This window comes from Lentinula edodes (assembly GCF_021015755.1).
Source record: "Lentinula edodes strain Le(Bin) 0899 ss11 chromosome Unknown C8R40scaffold_16, whole genome shotgun sequence".
Taxonomy (NCBI): Eukaryota; Fungi; Basidiomycota; class Agaricomycetes; order Agaricales; family Omphalotaceae; genus Lentinula; species Lentinula edodes.
Window position 1 is genome coordinate 522,466 of NW_025764322.1, and position 14,795 is coordinate 537,260.

The 14,795-nt window shown below is 45.7% G+C and overlaps 5 protein-coding genes across 5 annotated transcripts; 2 read left to right on the top strand and 3 right to left on the bottom strand.

Moving 5' to 3' along the window:
* Nucleotides 1-651: 651 nt before the first annotated feature.
* C8R40DRAFT_1102963 (beta-D-xylosidase/beta-D-glucosidase) lies at nt 652-4,841 on the top strand. The gene is made up of 21 exons (XM_046228013.1): nt 652-785; nt 841-1,229; nt 1,296-1,384; nt 1,452-1,679; nt 1,734-1,755; nt 1,809-1,827; nt 1,881-1,992; nt 2,045-2,096; nt 2,158-2,191; nt 2,256-2,345; nt 2,401-2,557; nt 2,609-2,782; nt 2,833-2,995; nt 3,068-3,144; nt 3,202-3,306; nt 3,365-3,748; nt 3,812-3,888; nt 3,946-3,977; nt 4,034-4,242; nt 4,301-4,510; nt 4,562-4,841. Exons 2-21 carry the CDS (start codon nt 1,019-1,021, stop codon nt 4,580-4,582), a joined length of 2,466 nt encoding a protein of 821 aa, XP_046086791.1. The 5' UTR covers nt 652-785; nt 841-1,018; the 3' UTR covers nt 4,583-4,841.
* A 1,679-nt stretch (nt 4,842-6,520) lies between these two features.
* C8R40DRAFT_1170309 (uncharacterized protein) lies at nt 6,521-7,252 on the bottom strand (the record flags this gene model as incomplete). Its single annotated transcript, XM_046231514.1, has 1 exon — nt 6,521-7,252. The coding sequence occupies one exon, from the start codon at nt 7,250-7,252 to the stop codon at nt 6,521-6,523; it is 732 nt and encodes a 243-aa protein (XP_046086792.1).
* Nucleotides 7,253-9,113: 1,861 nt separating this feature from the next.
* On the top strand, nt 9,114-9,514 carry C8R40DRAFT_1022496 (phosphatase inhibitor-domain-containing protein; the record flags this gene model as incomplete). The annotated part of the gene is made up of 2 exons (XM_046223028.1): nt 9,114-9,339; nt 9,399-9,514. Coding segments are annotated over 2 exons (342 nt in total), but the record flags the coding sequence as incomplete, so codon positions are not given.
* A 298-nt stretch (nt 9,515-9,812) lies between these two features.
* Nucleotides 9,813-12,492, bottom strand: C8R40DRAFT_1170311 (uncharacterized protein; the record flags this gene model as incomplete). Its single annotated transcript, XM_046231515.1, has 7 exons — nt 9,813-9,879; nt 9,932-10,124; nt 10,187-10,747; nt 10,798-11,102; nt 11,163-11,545; nt 11,614-11,727; nt 11,779-12,492. The coding sequence occupies 7 exons, from the start codon at nt 12,490-12,492 to the stop codon at nt 9,813-9,815; spliced, it is 2,337 nt and encodes a 778-aa protein (XP_046086794.1).
* Nucleotides 12,493-13,349: 857 nt separating this feature from the next.
* On the bottom strand, nt 13,350-14,466 carry C8R40DRAFT_1044859 (class II aldolase and Adducin N-terminal domain-containing protein; the record flags this gene model as incomplete). Its single annotated transcript, XM_046224248.1, has 7 exons — nt 13,350-13,425; nt 13,477-13,666; nt 13,721-13,892; nt 13,948-14,052; nt 14,110-14,212; nt 14,260-14,307; nt 14,387-14,466. Coding segments are annotated over 7 exons (774 nt in total), but the record flags the coding sequence as incomplete, so codon positions are not given.
* Nucleotides 14,467-14,795: the final 329 nt, after the last annotated feature.

The window sequence follows — 14,795 nt, forward strand, 5'->3', positions numbered from 1 at the left end:
TAAGTCCTCAAAATGATTGAAAGTATTAGAACATCTGCTGTATACAGAATGGTTGGTTGAATTGGGGCAGTAAGGAGTACGGCACCTTGGGAGATCGTGGTCGGATTAGAGCTTATTATAGCAGCAAGTTTTGAGGGGTTTGATTGGCTGAGAACAGCTAACAGGCTCCAGCTTATAGTAATTCAGCCACATCAAAATGTGATTTTGCCAATGAGCGCTGAGCGCTGAGCACTGAGTCTCTGTGCACTCAGCACCGGGAAAGTCGCTCAAATATGAGCAAAAAGGAAAGTGCAGTCGAAATTCCCACGACGAATCCGAGCTCGTACTTAATCTCCTTCTTTGGTAAAGCCGGTACGAGCGCACTCCGGTCTTCAGATATTGATTGCAGAGAAATATTGTTATTTCGTCGTGGGTTTTTTTCGAACCTGTTTGTTTTGTAAAACTCAATGGAAGTTTCGGGTCAAGCCCACGAATCCTATTTATTACACCTCCAACAACCAATGCAAAGAAATTTTCGGACCTGCAAACAGGCCTAAACAGGCATTAGTGGACGCGCGCCTAATCACAGATCCCGGAATCCGGATGATTATCGGACCGTTACCGGACTTCCCGTGATAATCTTAGTCTCCTGCGCCTTGATGCCCTCTTGATGCGTACCAAAAACCTCAGTAACCCCTGATTCCCATAAATCTCAGATACAGCCTGAATCATGCCAACGGACCAGAGGAAAGACAGAACTGTGCGAAAGGTTTCCAAGAAGTTCATAAAACAGAATGGCTATGATGGTGAGTGTATCCTTTGACGAAATTCCCGTACATAATATTCCTACTTATCGCACAGAATTCTACGAATATGCCTACTGCTGGAACCCAATTTGCCGATAGTCATCAATCAGTCTTGGGGATAATGATCAAGCTGTAATATCAGAACAGACAAATTCTGGCCGCCACCCACGAAAATTGGATTGTCCCTCATCGGGGCCTGACGAGCATCATCGAGTGTTCTTTTCGATGTACTGATGAAGGCCAGAGCTATAAAAGGCGCATACCTACTACAATTTGACTTTTCCAAGGCCTTAATCATGCTCCCTGCAACGGTCCTAGTTGCGCTCCTTGCGGCATCTCCTGTCTTTACTTATTCGTTCGAGCGTTCCATCGAAACAACACTTGGAGGCCATCTCTTCCGCCGTGATACAGTCGACTACGGAAATAGCACCTTATGGCCTTCGCGTACGTGTTTAGTTCATTTCGTTACACTCATCACTCATACACACTCTTATCTTTGTTTTCTTCTAGCGGCTGCTAATGGAGGTAAAGCTTGGACTAAGGCATTCGCTAAAGCGAAAGCGGTAGTCGCTCAAATGACAGTCGAAGAACTCTTTAACGTGCGTCGGCGAAGCACCCTCTCCACTCTTCTTCGCCATTTAAACGCGTTCCGTTACTTTTAAATAGCTCACAGTCGGGCTTGATGGTCGTTGCTCGGGTAATACAGCTCCAGTACCGCGATTCAATATTCCCGAATTTTGTTTCAACGATGGTCCAGCTGGAGTTCGTGATGTAGAAGGAGTTTCTCAATTTCCTGCAGAACTTACCACCGCTGCAACCTGGGATCGAGACTTGATGTATCGCCGAACTAAAGCGATGGGACAAGAGTTTTACGACCAGGGTGTCCACATCCCGGTAAGATTCTTTACTGTTATACCGTTTTCGTGGTGTATGCTTACTTGGTATCAGTTGGCGCCGGTGAGTGGCGGACGTGAGCTTCTACCTCTCTCGCGACTCTTTCTGTAATGTTAATCGTTTCTCTAGCTCTGGGCCGTTCACCTTTGTGAGTGGCATCTAGACCTCAGAATGACTGATGTGATTTCTGAATTCGAATAGGGAAGGGAGAGCTTGGGAAGGGAGTTTTACAGACCCTTACGCTTGCGGCGAAGCTTCATATCAATATGTCACCGGCTTGCTCGACTCTGGTGTGGCGTCAGTGGCAAAACATGTTTGTGTTTTCACTCACAATAACTTCTGATCAGATTTTAACATTTTACTAGTGGATTCTATACGAACAGGAACTAAATCGTAATCCACATGGGTTGCAGACAAGTATGTTCTATCTCGTTTTTACGCTGATTTCGTTCACCGTTATCATTCTCATTGACACCAGAATCTGACACGTTCCCGGGCGGTACTCAATTACCGTGAGTTGTACCACATCTTTCAGAACTGCATGCATGCTCAAGTGTATTGACGCGATGGTTGCAGGGTTTCATCCAATGTTGATGATAAGACTATGCATGAAGTCTATATGTGGGCTTTTGCAGAAGCAGTCCGTGCTGGGACGACTCATTTCATGTTAGTATCGCTCATCTTCCAGCTTCGGTTCTTGCTTAATATTTCATGTATCTAGGTGTTCTTACAATGAGGTCAACAACACCCACTCCTGCAGCAATGCTAAGTCGCTGAATGGTCTACTTAAAACCGAATTGAACTTCCAAGGCCCTATCATGAGTGATTGGGGGGCGCATTGGGACACTGTACCATCAATGTATAATGGTATGGACATTGTAAGCATTCGATCTCCAAATCAATACCACGCTCTCAAATATATCACCTAGTCTATGCCCGGAAGTCAACTCAATTCTCTGCTTGGGGATTTCTGGGCTAATTTGACTGAACTGGTTAACAATGGCACCGTCAAAGAGGACGTAGTTCGCGAGAAAGTTATTCGTATTCTCACACCGTATTACCATCTTGGGCAAGATGTGAAACCCCTTCCAGATTTCGTCTATGTGAGTCTCTTCATTTATCTTGTGTTCATAAGATACCAACGCTCGACCAGAATCTCATAGGACCGCCTTACGTGAACGTCACTGCTGGTTACAGGAATGTACGGAAATCGGGAACGGCTGACCTTATTAAGGAAATTGGGATGTCCAGCGTTACTCTCCTCAAGAATACGGGTGGACTGCCGTTAAAGAACCCTAGCCGTGTTGCAGTGCTTGGTACGTGATGTGTTGTTCATCATTGTGTGAACGACTCATACCCCCCCCCCCCCCCCCCCCCCCGCGCGAAAGGTAACGATGCAACGGATAACATCCTTGGTGCAAACTCGTGTGGCGCAACCAACAGCTTTTGTGCTATTAACAACCTCGTGCGTCCCATTTTTTCGCGTCGCATATTTTTCTCTCACTCATCCATCGTATTCAAGAATGGCACACTGACAATCGGATTCGGGGCTGGCTCAGGTTATTCACCTTACATTGTCACTCCGCTTGATGCGCTCAAAGCAAGAGCGATACAGGACAACCACGAGGTTCGTCCATAAATCCGCGAGAAATACGTCCTGTTCATTCGCATTCAATTTATTTCAGATTCAGGCAGTGGTTGCGGACAGTACTAGCGCTACGGCAACAGCAGCAATTCAGGCCCTCTTACCTCTTTCCGACGTCACTCTCGTTTTTGTGAACAGATGGTATGGGAGGGGTATGGACGCCGAAAGTCTCAATCTCACAGGAGACGCGGACGACCTCGTGGCCCAAGCTGTTAACTCCTCTTCCAACGTTGTTGTCGTCATTCACGCGACTGGGGCGGTTAACATCGAAAAATGGGCGGACAACCCCAACGTGACTGCGATTATCGCTGCATATCTTCCCGGACAAGAATCAGGTGCCGGTCTCGTCCCTGTCTTATATGGCGATGTCTCGCCTAGCGGAAAGATACCATGGACATGGGGTAAAAGCTTGGATGATTATCCTGTAACCTCCTACATTTCCACTACATTTTATTGCTCTACTGAATGATGTTCTCCCTGCCTCTAGCCTAATGGTATCGTCACTGATTTAGTGTATTCGCCGCAATCAAATTTCACGGAGGGATCTTTCATCGATTACCGCTGGTAAGACTTCTTTTGGTTCGTCGCCGGGTTTAAGGTAACATGTTCAATTCCCCTTAGGTTCGACAAAAACAACATCACTCCTCGATACGGTACGTGTGCATTCCGCCCATCTGTACGGACCGCTGAAATGGAATGTCTTCTACAGAATTCGGACATGGGCTGTCTTACACGACGTTCAAATACTCTCAGATCACTATCTCCAAAAAGACTTCGAAGGACACCACCTCTGTGATGGAAACTGCGGAACCGTTTGTCGGTCGCGACAGTAGCAACTCTCTCTACGATATTCTTTTCACTGTCTCGGCCAAAATCTCCAACACTGGCCAATATACCGGAAGCGAAGTTGCCCAGCTGGTCTGTGTTGATTTGTTCTTGTCCCTTCCTTCGTAATGACCGTTTTTCCTTCTTCCAGTACATATCGATTCCAGAAGAGGGCCAACCTATCCGTGTGCTTAGGGGATTCGACAAGGTCAAGGACATCAAACCCGGAGCCAGCGCAACTGCTTCTTTCCCTATTCGTCGCAAAGATGTCAGTGCATGGTCGACAGTAGGCCAACACTGGTACGTCCCCAATGGAACGTTCACCATTTTTGTCGGAGCTAGCTCTCGAAATCTGCCTCTTGTAAGTGCTCATTCTCTATGATGTCCGCAACTAACTTGGGGTTTCCCGTAGAGCACTACCTGGACGCCTTGATTATTGCCTTCAACAAAGCTCATTTCAGTTAACTTGAAATACTTTCCCCTGAACATTAGCCACTCCTTTTCCTTACTGTTATTTTTATCACCTCTCAAAGGACTCATGGAAGGTGATGAACCCATCCAGTAGTTCCAGTCTTTCCTTTTCTCAATATGTTACAATATTGTAAAGTCATGATATCGATGACTCCCCTTGTCTTACACCTGTCTTGTATGTATGTAGTCCGATGATACAGAAATAAAGTCCTTCATTGCCTGATAGACAGATAAACTATTACACGGCCTCAACACGTTAATGGTGTGGTTCCAAAAGCATGTACTTCCAAGTGCCTATACAGGCACTAGCATATACTTGCATTTTTTGTTCAACTTTGATATCTTCTGTTGGTTTTTGCTTTTACATATGCAAGGTGGATCTCCGACCTGGGGCAGTTACAAAGATCAATGCCTCTGCATGTCTGCTTAGGTCCACTCTCTTTTTATTTACATTTAATGATTCCTACCCGCTCCCAAAAAGTAGCTGAAGTCATGATTCCTTGCAGCCCCGCTGGACGTCACAAAGATAGATAGATAATTTATTGCTTTAGTATTGTGTTGAATTGATAGAGAAACACGAGAGTAGCGCCCTTCCTGCCGAGTGAGCATTGAATTTCTTCAACCTTATAACTTGTTCAACCGCCTGAGTTCTGAGACCGACTGGTAATTAAAAGGAATTAACTCGGAAATGTTTGCCCGTGTACTTATATGGATTCCAGTGCGCATTTAGCCTTTTAACCATGGCATGATTTGAATAGAAGCGGGAAACATTGGGTATGCAAACTACAAGATCGACTACATAGTATCCGTTGCTAATCGCACCTTGCTGAACTTGAACGTGAAATGTCAATGAATCGGGGTGGGATATATTGAAAACACTAGATAGGGGCGTCATTGAAGATAGCCTACATACCAATAATTTAATCTGTTTTGAATTAATCCTCGCACTGACTCCAGATCTTAGTTTGCGACCTCTTCTAACACAGTCTGACACAGTATAACACTCGCCGGTACCAGCCACCAACCGCGTCAACCGTCTCGAATCAATCAAAGATGGGGAGTAGATTCTAGGCAAATTCCCCTGAACACTGAAGATGCTAGGAGATGCTAGGGGGGAGCGCGATTCCTACTGATGCTGATAATCAATCTACTCAATGAGCCGTTTCGGACAAAAATTAATTGATGAACAAACGGAATGGCGTTTCGGAATACAATTGACGCACTATTAAGATGGACAGATATCATACATATATGATATGTAGATGATGATAGATCATTAGATGGTCAAAGATAGACACAAATACTGAGAGGATGTTTAGTTGTAATCTGTACTATTGTATCAGATAATCATACATTGATGGGGGTTATGTATACGTTGATATGCTACGTGTAAAAGAGAAAGGATGAAACTCGTATACTCCTCGATACAAGCGGGAGATATGCTACGTGCGGACACTTTGACCGAGATGGATCGTACAGTTGAAGTAGAGCGTAACGAAAGAAAACACACACAACAGATTCAGAGAGAAAAGAAATAGACGCGAAATGGGAGTATACATATGCACTATATTGTACATTGTCCCATGTTTACAAATCCAGCAAAGCGAACGAAAAACACAAGGAAAACAAAGAATTGAATGATATGAGAAATGTAGTGCGTCTATGAAGCACTGACGGAGCAGTCGTAACCATCAACCAAGGCGGTGGATAAAAGTTCAACCAGATACCGCAACGAAGGGCGGAAGGAACACCCATTGCATTCAAGGTATGCCATGGTAGCTGATGCAAGTGGTCCAGGGAAGAGGGTGATGATGTCAAAGGAAGCAAAAGGGTAGGTGACTCGTAATAAGTTATGCCAAATAGGTAAAATGTTGGTGATGGGTAGAGAGCAGATGACACATTAAGCACCGCAATCGACCATCTCCCAATCCTGAGTTTCTGAAGAGACGACAACCCATGAATTGCCCAGCGTCGGCGATGCGTCTGACATCGGCACGTCATTATCTGCTTCCTGGGCAGCGACTATCCTTTCAAGCTCCTTCGTCGCAGTCATAATCGAGAAAGCCAACTTTGGGCCCATATGAAGTATCCTTTGTCCCTCGGGAGAACATCGCATACGGGAAATGATAGCTTTTTTATACAGGTCGGGTTCAGTTTTCGATTTAGGGAAGATTGGTCGACCTGGGAGAGCAGTGCGATGAGGCGATAAGGGAGAGGAACATCGATAAGTGCAGTTGTATGGATATTGTGGAGACGAGATTAGTGTAGCACGTTGCGGCGTAGAAGGAATGGCAGCAGCAGGTGGCGGAGATGACGAAGATTTTGCTGCGGCAGCGATATACGCATTGTAATCCACAGTTTTATGGCGTTCTCGGTCTCGCGGTCTCCGGTCAGTGGTGGCAGTCGTTGATGACGAGGCCGAAGACTTCTTCTGCATGTCGCGAAGACAAAGAAATGACTCTGTACGACGAAGAGAACCCATTGCAGTGCGAGCTGTTTTCGTGGGACGAGGATCAGCAGTAAAGGTGGAACCTGTGGAAGAACAGCAGAAAGAGGTTGTGCGTTTGCGAGGCACAGCAGGTGAGCTATAAGAGAGAGCCGAAGCGATAGGAACGGGTGGAACAAGAGACATAAAAGCTATTCAGCAAAACAATTAGTTGGCCGTTTTGAGGGGCTGATGGTGGTAAAAGGAACAAAAGCACAACCCATTAAAGACATGGAGTTATAGCCGGTTCAGGGTGGGAAATGACTCGATCGGGTGATGTAATCGGAATTCTTTCGTGGCTGTGTTTGTTCTATTTAGTTCCGTTCCGTTCCAGGTAATCTTCCGCTCCTATTCGCTGCAAGTCAACTCGGAGATGCTGTGGCAACTGGCAAACTGGTTTGCGCAGTGAGAGCGGTTGAGAGTCGGGATAATTTAGACCTTCCTGAGAATTACTAGCTGCGATGTGGTCATCATCGTCTTCTTTATGTCTTCCGAAGATAAAGGAATGGTGATGAGTGCATTGCAGTGACCAGCGTATCTGTCATAATTCATGTTCACGAAGCCCAATGGAGCTTCAGATGAATGATTTGCAAAGTTGGACCAAAAGTGTTGTTACGCTTGTAACGAAACACATCTTCCATTCAGCAGATAGAACTTGATAGTGTGAATGGTCAACACCTGTGGGTTGCCACGAAACCGAGGAGATTTGCCATTGAGGCTTGCTGAACTCTTGGTTGATCGGATCCATTGAGCAATCGGTTTGCATTGAATCCTTTTGAATCGCAGCGGGATGAGTCACTTTGAATCTCAAGGACGGAAAAACGTCGGCTGTCGCACGACTCGTTTCGACGCGCAGTGTAAACCCGTGGAACTGACATTCTTGAGTGGCAACCAAAACCTTTTGCAGTCAACGCTCGAGGTAAGCCACGGGCAGATGATTGAGTTTGTCTAACGTGAATGATGAAGGCTCATTGAACAGTAACGACGCGTCAAAATTTTGAACGTCCATGACCTTCGGTGAACACTGCATACCTATTTCAAGAGAAAAATATCGAAGCTTCCATATTCAGACCGAATACGACGACAAATACACCAGACCGCTCTCGAAAAAGACCGGGTGTGAACGAACTCGGTCTAATAACAGCACTAGAGACAGAATACCTGATCATGAGCAGCCAGATCAGTTATGAATTCAAGCCTATATCAGGACCACATACAGGACTATACACTGCAAGGCATAGGGAACAGTTCCCCCGCAAGACAAGTGCCGCCGAATATCTCAGGCCTATAATAATTGATTGGTCTTGGGCTATCTCGGGATTTCCTTGAAGATATAGTCCAAAGAGTTATTAGACCAAAGTTACATATTGGCAAAGCAATGGATGATGATTGTATCGACGCGTCGAATGTGGCAAATGTGATAGAGCGTTAGGAAAAGACCAATGTGTAAAATCATGACTATCCATAGCTATCCATAGAAGAATACAGAGTGAATGGTTGGCCAGGGGTTATCCGAGTTTGTATGGAAGACTTGTAAAATTCTTTCCGAGTAGAGCGTCGCCATGATCTAGATAGTCGAGAAGGTAGTTGGGGCCCAAGAGACAAAAAATGCGAAATGGAAGTGGATACATAGGAGAAATCACTTGGCACCTGATGTGGCCTGGCCTTGGGAGCTTTGAAGTTTAGCAGGCTTTGACCCGGACTCTTTGGTAGCCAAACACTTGTTCCGGGAAATTTGAAGCTCGAAGCTAGTCAATAGTCACTGGCACCCCCCAACGAGGTTTCGTCTCCTATAGTCAATGTACACAGCCTGAAAAGGGCGCTCAAATGTAGGTTCGTTGACTGGTTCTTTTGATCAGAGTGAGAGCCGACGCTGTGAAATTCTTGGAGTTACTCTGTCATGGCTTTTGGACTCTTGGAGTTGCCGGATTAGACGTCGTTGAACTTACATAAGGCGTTTGTTTGTGAACCGCTGACCTAACAAGCTCTTACCGCCATGTCTTTTCGAACCTCCGCAATGCGTCGCCCGAATACTTCTTCTCCTGGAGATGGTTCTCGAACAATAACGATTACCTCTACTCCTACAAGTGAAGATGAAGGCTCGTCCAATGACCCCCCTAGATCTGCCGTTGGTGCTTTAAAGCTTCGTGCAACGACTAGGAAACCCAGACAAAAGGTTGTTTGGAGAGAAGATGTTGTAGATAACGAAGGTGCTGGGAAGAAATCCTCTAAAAGTACGTGCTTGGTGGATGATTTCTCTAATCACATTCAGTTGATGATTTCGAAACCACAGTCTGTTGTATCTATCACAAACCCAAGGCGTACGATGAATCTTCGGACGAGGACGAGTCAGATTCAGATTCTTCATGCGATCATAATCACGCTGGCCACAGCCGTGATCACCACCATGCTCACAACTCTAATGACCATCGTAGGGATGGGGAAGGACTTCAGAACAGAGATTCTGGATCATCTATTCAACATCTAGAGCACGAAGAACCTTCTCGTAATGCATATGAGATAATCCCTTCAAAGAAAGGGAAACATAGAGCAACCTAGTTGTAGGTTGTCCATTCTGGTTCGTTGTCAGATGCTCATACCATATACATATTGTAGATTTGTTTGTAATCGTATCACTTGTCAGCTCCCTTGTCACAATTATCTTCAGCATTCCAGGAAATTCAATGTATATGTATATCCAATAATCTTAGCATAGATCGTTTCTATAGCTTCCGGCAGCCATGTTTTTCCTTGTGTTCTTTCCATCCTCCTCTCTGACAATCTTTTGAACAAAAGAAGTACTTGCCACCACACGCACCGGCACACTTTTGCCAGTTGATACCACAATTTCCGCAGGTAAAGCAACGCATCCAGGGACCCATTTTCTCAGCACGGACATCGCGTGTCAAGTCGTCGGGATTCCAGTGACCTCCTGGCAGATTGAGCTTCAAAGTCCAAATATCGTTGTAGGCTCGTGACGAAAAGTTCTTCGCAGGGACGAAATCTGGGTTGGTATAGCCTTTTCAAAGTGAAGGGCGAGATTGTCAATATTAAAACAAGGCAACGTAACTGCGGTCTTACCTCCAAAGAGATATATCTTGCCAGTATCAGGATCGGATACAATCGTTGACATCGCTCGATACGACGGGAACCCTCTCACCAGAACATGTTGCCATATATTTGCTTCTGGATCGTATATGAAGGTATCACCATAAAAAGCAAACTCGTACATCGTGTCCTGAATCGTCATTTTAGTTTCCAGTGTGGTCATATTTCCATGATAACCGCCATACACAACTGCTCTCCCTGTCGCATGGGAGAAAACAGAAGCAGCCTCCGTTCGAGGCGAAGGATAGCTCCCTCGGAGACGTTCGCGCTCCCATTTTTTATCGTCAACGTGCCAGCTCCAAAAGTCGTCATAGGTGTAATCGCATTCAGCTGCTCCGGCTGCGTGCTTATAGCGAGCCTGGGTCCGGTTAGCACTACCGTACAAGATATAGATTTTGCGTTGCTTTGGAGCAGCCCACATGCACTGTAGGGAACGGAGGTTGGGTTGGAATGATTGAGGGACGTGTTCTGAGGTTCCACTGAGATGTTCCCATTTATTTGCTGACAGGTCAAGAGCCATGAAGATATTTTGGCCTATATACGTTTTTCTATCAGTTTGGCTTTAGTAAGCAGGAACGATGTACCTAGTGGGTCTTTGCCATCTTCTCCCCCAAATACGTAGAGCTTGTCATCGAGGACGGCCGTATTGAAAGATGTTAGCGAGCTACTTAAGTCATAGGGCCACGTCGTTCCGCGTCGAATCGTTGTTTTCAAGGTGGACCAAAGCTCAGTCACGAGGTCGAAGACGTGTAGTGATCGGGTACCGAGAAAAAGATACACCTTGTCCTGCCATACTTGCATAGGTCTGACTGAAGACAAGCCTCCTACAGGTTGTTTTTCGGGAGGATTGGGAAGGTGTTTCCAAATATTGGTTTTACAATCAAAGTACCTTTGTTACAGAATCCTGTCACAAAGTTGACCTTATGCCAACGGGATTGAGGGTACGCACCAAAACTCATCATCCACTTCGAATTGGGTTTCACCAACGCCCATGCAAACATATAATCTACACTGCCAAACCCAGCACGAGTGTGCGCATCTTCCAGTAGGTCGTGGTCCTTGAGTTGGAGAGGGTAGTTTCTCCCAGGTACCTTGAACTTGAACTTCTGAACACGTCAACTGGGTCTTGTCAATAAGGTTCGGGTCCGGATGACGCAAAGAAAACATTTTGTAGAAATTCAGTTCCTTCTTCAACGGCACGAGCTTGGGGTAATTTTGAGATCCAGGTAGGTGGTAGTCGGTCCAGGCCACTTGAGCGAAATGCACGGCTAGAGCAGTGTTTCCAAGAGCAAGAAACTCGTTGTAAGCGCGAAGATGAGTCTTTATCCGGAACTGTGATAAGAAGATACACATTCGAATGAGAACCTCAACGCACTTGGAACGAAAGAAACGATATATACAAGCCAATATTCAACAACTGGAATGTGCGAGTCTTTCCAGGAGGGCTTGTTCTTTAAAGACATCTGTCGTTGGCACATAAGGATCTGTAGGGCTTCCTGTATCCAATCGATAGTCTACATAAAGGTCAATTAGGTTAAAAGAAGCATTACAAGTGTCACATATACCATAACATCGTTTTGCATTTTGATGTAGCACTGCGAGATGTTTCCTGCCAAAGCCACCAGATCCGTGTATTCCACCCAGGCTCCAAAAGAGCTTTCCCCACCTTGACTTAGATCTAAATACGGCTGACTGAAAAAGTGCGGCGATGGAATTACAAGAGGCGAAACAGTCGCTATTCGTCCCAAGATGAGGTTCATTGCCTCCAGGTACTTCGAGAGCGCCGTTATGTAGTCTCCTGTTTTGTAAAACACGTTTCCTTCTTCTTTTCTTATCGTAGCACGATTTAAAACAACGATTCTCTTCAATACTTCACGCTCCGGCCCATTTTCACGGTCTGAAGCTTCTTCGAAATCGGAAATCAAGGCCCATATAACTTCTGGAGTCGGCGAAGGAGTTTGAGATCGAATGTCCCCGAGTGCATGAGTATCGACACGAATTCGAGAGCCGTCGTGGAGAGGGATTTTCGACCAGTCAATGTCTTCATAGTCACTTTCGCCCATCCGCGTTTCCATCATCTGGGTTATGAAACGCGCTTTGGCCCTTTTGGCGGCCCACATTTCCTCGGTAATTTTGACCATGATGATACTGGGTCGAAGAAGATTGAAGCAGTCAACAGCAATCAACAGCGCGCGCGGAGTAAGGCCGCGAACGGCTCCCGCCACGTGCACCGCGTACCCATTTCCGCCCGCCGGCGCCAAGTGGTCGACGACACGCATTCTACTTGAATCTAGTCTCTATACTCGTTGGCTCCCTATGAATCTATGCACCTGTACTCTGCCGTCGGAGGAATTTGAGCTGCCCTCCCTTGCTCTAGGAAAAGGGTAGTAAATGAGTAAGGAAGGAAGGGTGGACATAACGACGAGCCATAAATTCGAACACGGTGACGAAGGCTGACGAAGGTAAGTTGAACCTGGTTGAAGCCCACTGGCAGAACAATGCCTGGTTGGATGCCCTGAAGTTCGCCATGGATTCGGTCTGAAGTAGGCTATTTCGGACAAGGATTTTCCGATGTAACTAAAAATTCCCCCAAAGAGCAACAATTCTTATTTCTGAGCCGTTGTTAGGACATTCATAAATACTGCTACCCAGAGATAGCATGAAGTCTCATATATGCTCAAGGAAAGCGAGTCAGAACCATACGGGCTAGCCTGTTATAAAGCAAACCGAAGGAAAGAATCGACCAACGCTCATCCGAGAATTCCTATGCTCACCAATGACAACTACCTTGTAGACAATAGGCGATAAGGCAGGGTAAAACATTGCCACAAAGAATCTGTATCGATAGGCCGATATCAATGTACTACTTGTCGAAAGCTGTTTTTGCTTTTTTAAATACCACCAATGCTAAACCCAGCCTGCTCAAATGGGAACCTTAATAACAGAGTCCCTCAATTGAAGCATCAGTGAATGATCGGGAATGGGGGATCATATGTATCTACTCTATTTACTCAGATATGGTGCTGTGACGCTCCTCGAAGTTCTCTGTCATGGGACATATTACTTCGGAAATTGAGATAGTCAGTCCAGAGTCAGTCAAAGCGTATGATACGAAACAAGCCGGATATCGGCGAAGTCAAGATCTAAGATCATTGACATACAACGGCAGTTGGTCTACTTGAGCTGTCCATAGCGCCCAAGCACGGCTAAGTCTGAAGAAGAACATTAGAACCTCTGTAGAAGGACTCTAATCCAAAACATACAGTGAGTCACTTTCAAAGGTTACTGTTGCATCCATCGCAACGCGCGGAGGCAAACCTACAGGAGCCTGTCCGCCGAGCGCTAGAGCACCTAGTAAAGTAGCCGTAGACTGCACCTCAGCATTCTGCATTGTATAGAATGCACGGAACACTGCATTGCGAACAGATGTTCCTCGAATAGCCATTCCATGTCCTGAATTGTTCATCGTCATCATTGATTTAAATAGGACGGAACGCTGAGTTTCACCTTTCATTAGTACCACCTCGCTACCATTCTGAAATGTATCTGCAAGAGCATCTCCCAGTACCTCGTTCCCGATGAGAAGATTATGGGGCGCGTTTTCAGGTAAGATACTTGTTGGAAGACTGTCGAAATCAAAGATCGGAGTCCCGTTTGCTAGTGTGCCTACTGATCCTGCCTGAGATGAGGCGCATTTACGACAATAAGCAACTAAATAGGGTTTGTATACTCACACTACCCATCTGAGCTCTCATTCCTACTTCTGCTGCAGCAAAGGAGATCACATTGATGGTATGGGCATGTACAACTCCTGTGATATTAGGGAAAGCATTGTAAATCTAGATTCAGCATGACCCATGAATATATGATGGTATTTATTTAAGAATGCCCCGAACCTGCGAATGTATATATCGTTCAAGAAATCCGGAAGGGACAGCGTCGCCAGTCACAGAAGTGTTGAACGTGAGCTGAACCGCAGTTGCATTGTCAATCTCGTATCTATGAGGAGCGTTGGTATTTCGAACTGTGGGCAGAGATATAATTACGTGACTAGGCTTTGGGATGTGGCCAGAGCAGGCGCTATTGCGAACGACCTGTGTAAGCATATCATTCGTAATCGCATGAGCATCATAATAAAAAGGATTCGCTTCGAAGACAAGCAATTTTACATACATGATGAATTGACTGGCATTGTCGGGATTACGGGCTGATACGTGCCCAAACGCATCAACAACATCGAGGAAGTGAAGTATGTCTGTCGTTTGATGACTGTGAAAATGAGAGTACAAACATGGTTCTTAAACTACGCACGAGAGCCGTCAAGTAAGTCAATCGCGACATTTGTGACATTGGTGCTCGGCGAGACTACTTGGCCATATCCGATACAACCTTGCCAGGAAAGGATAGCAAGCGTTTGGAAAGTGACGATCTTCATGATGTGCAAAGGTTTGCAGAGATTTTCATTTATATACCTATGTACATGCGAATTCCCAATCAAATCAGGGATGACCGCGGCCGAGTGGATCCCACACGGGCTTCCTGAAAGCTTTCGGAGAGTCTTTGAAGGTACGCGCGTGACGTT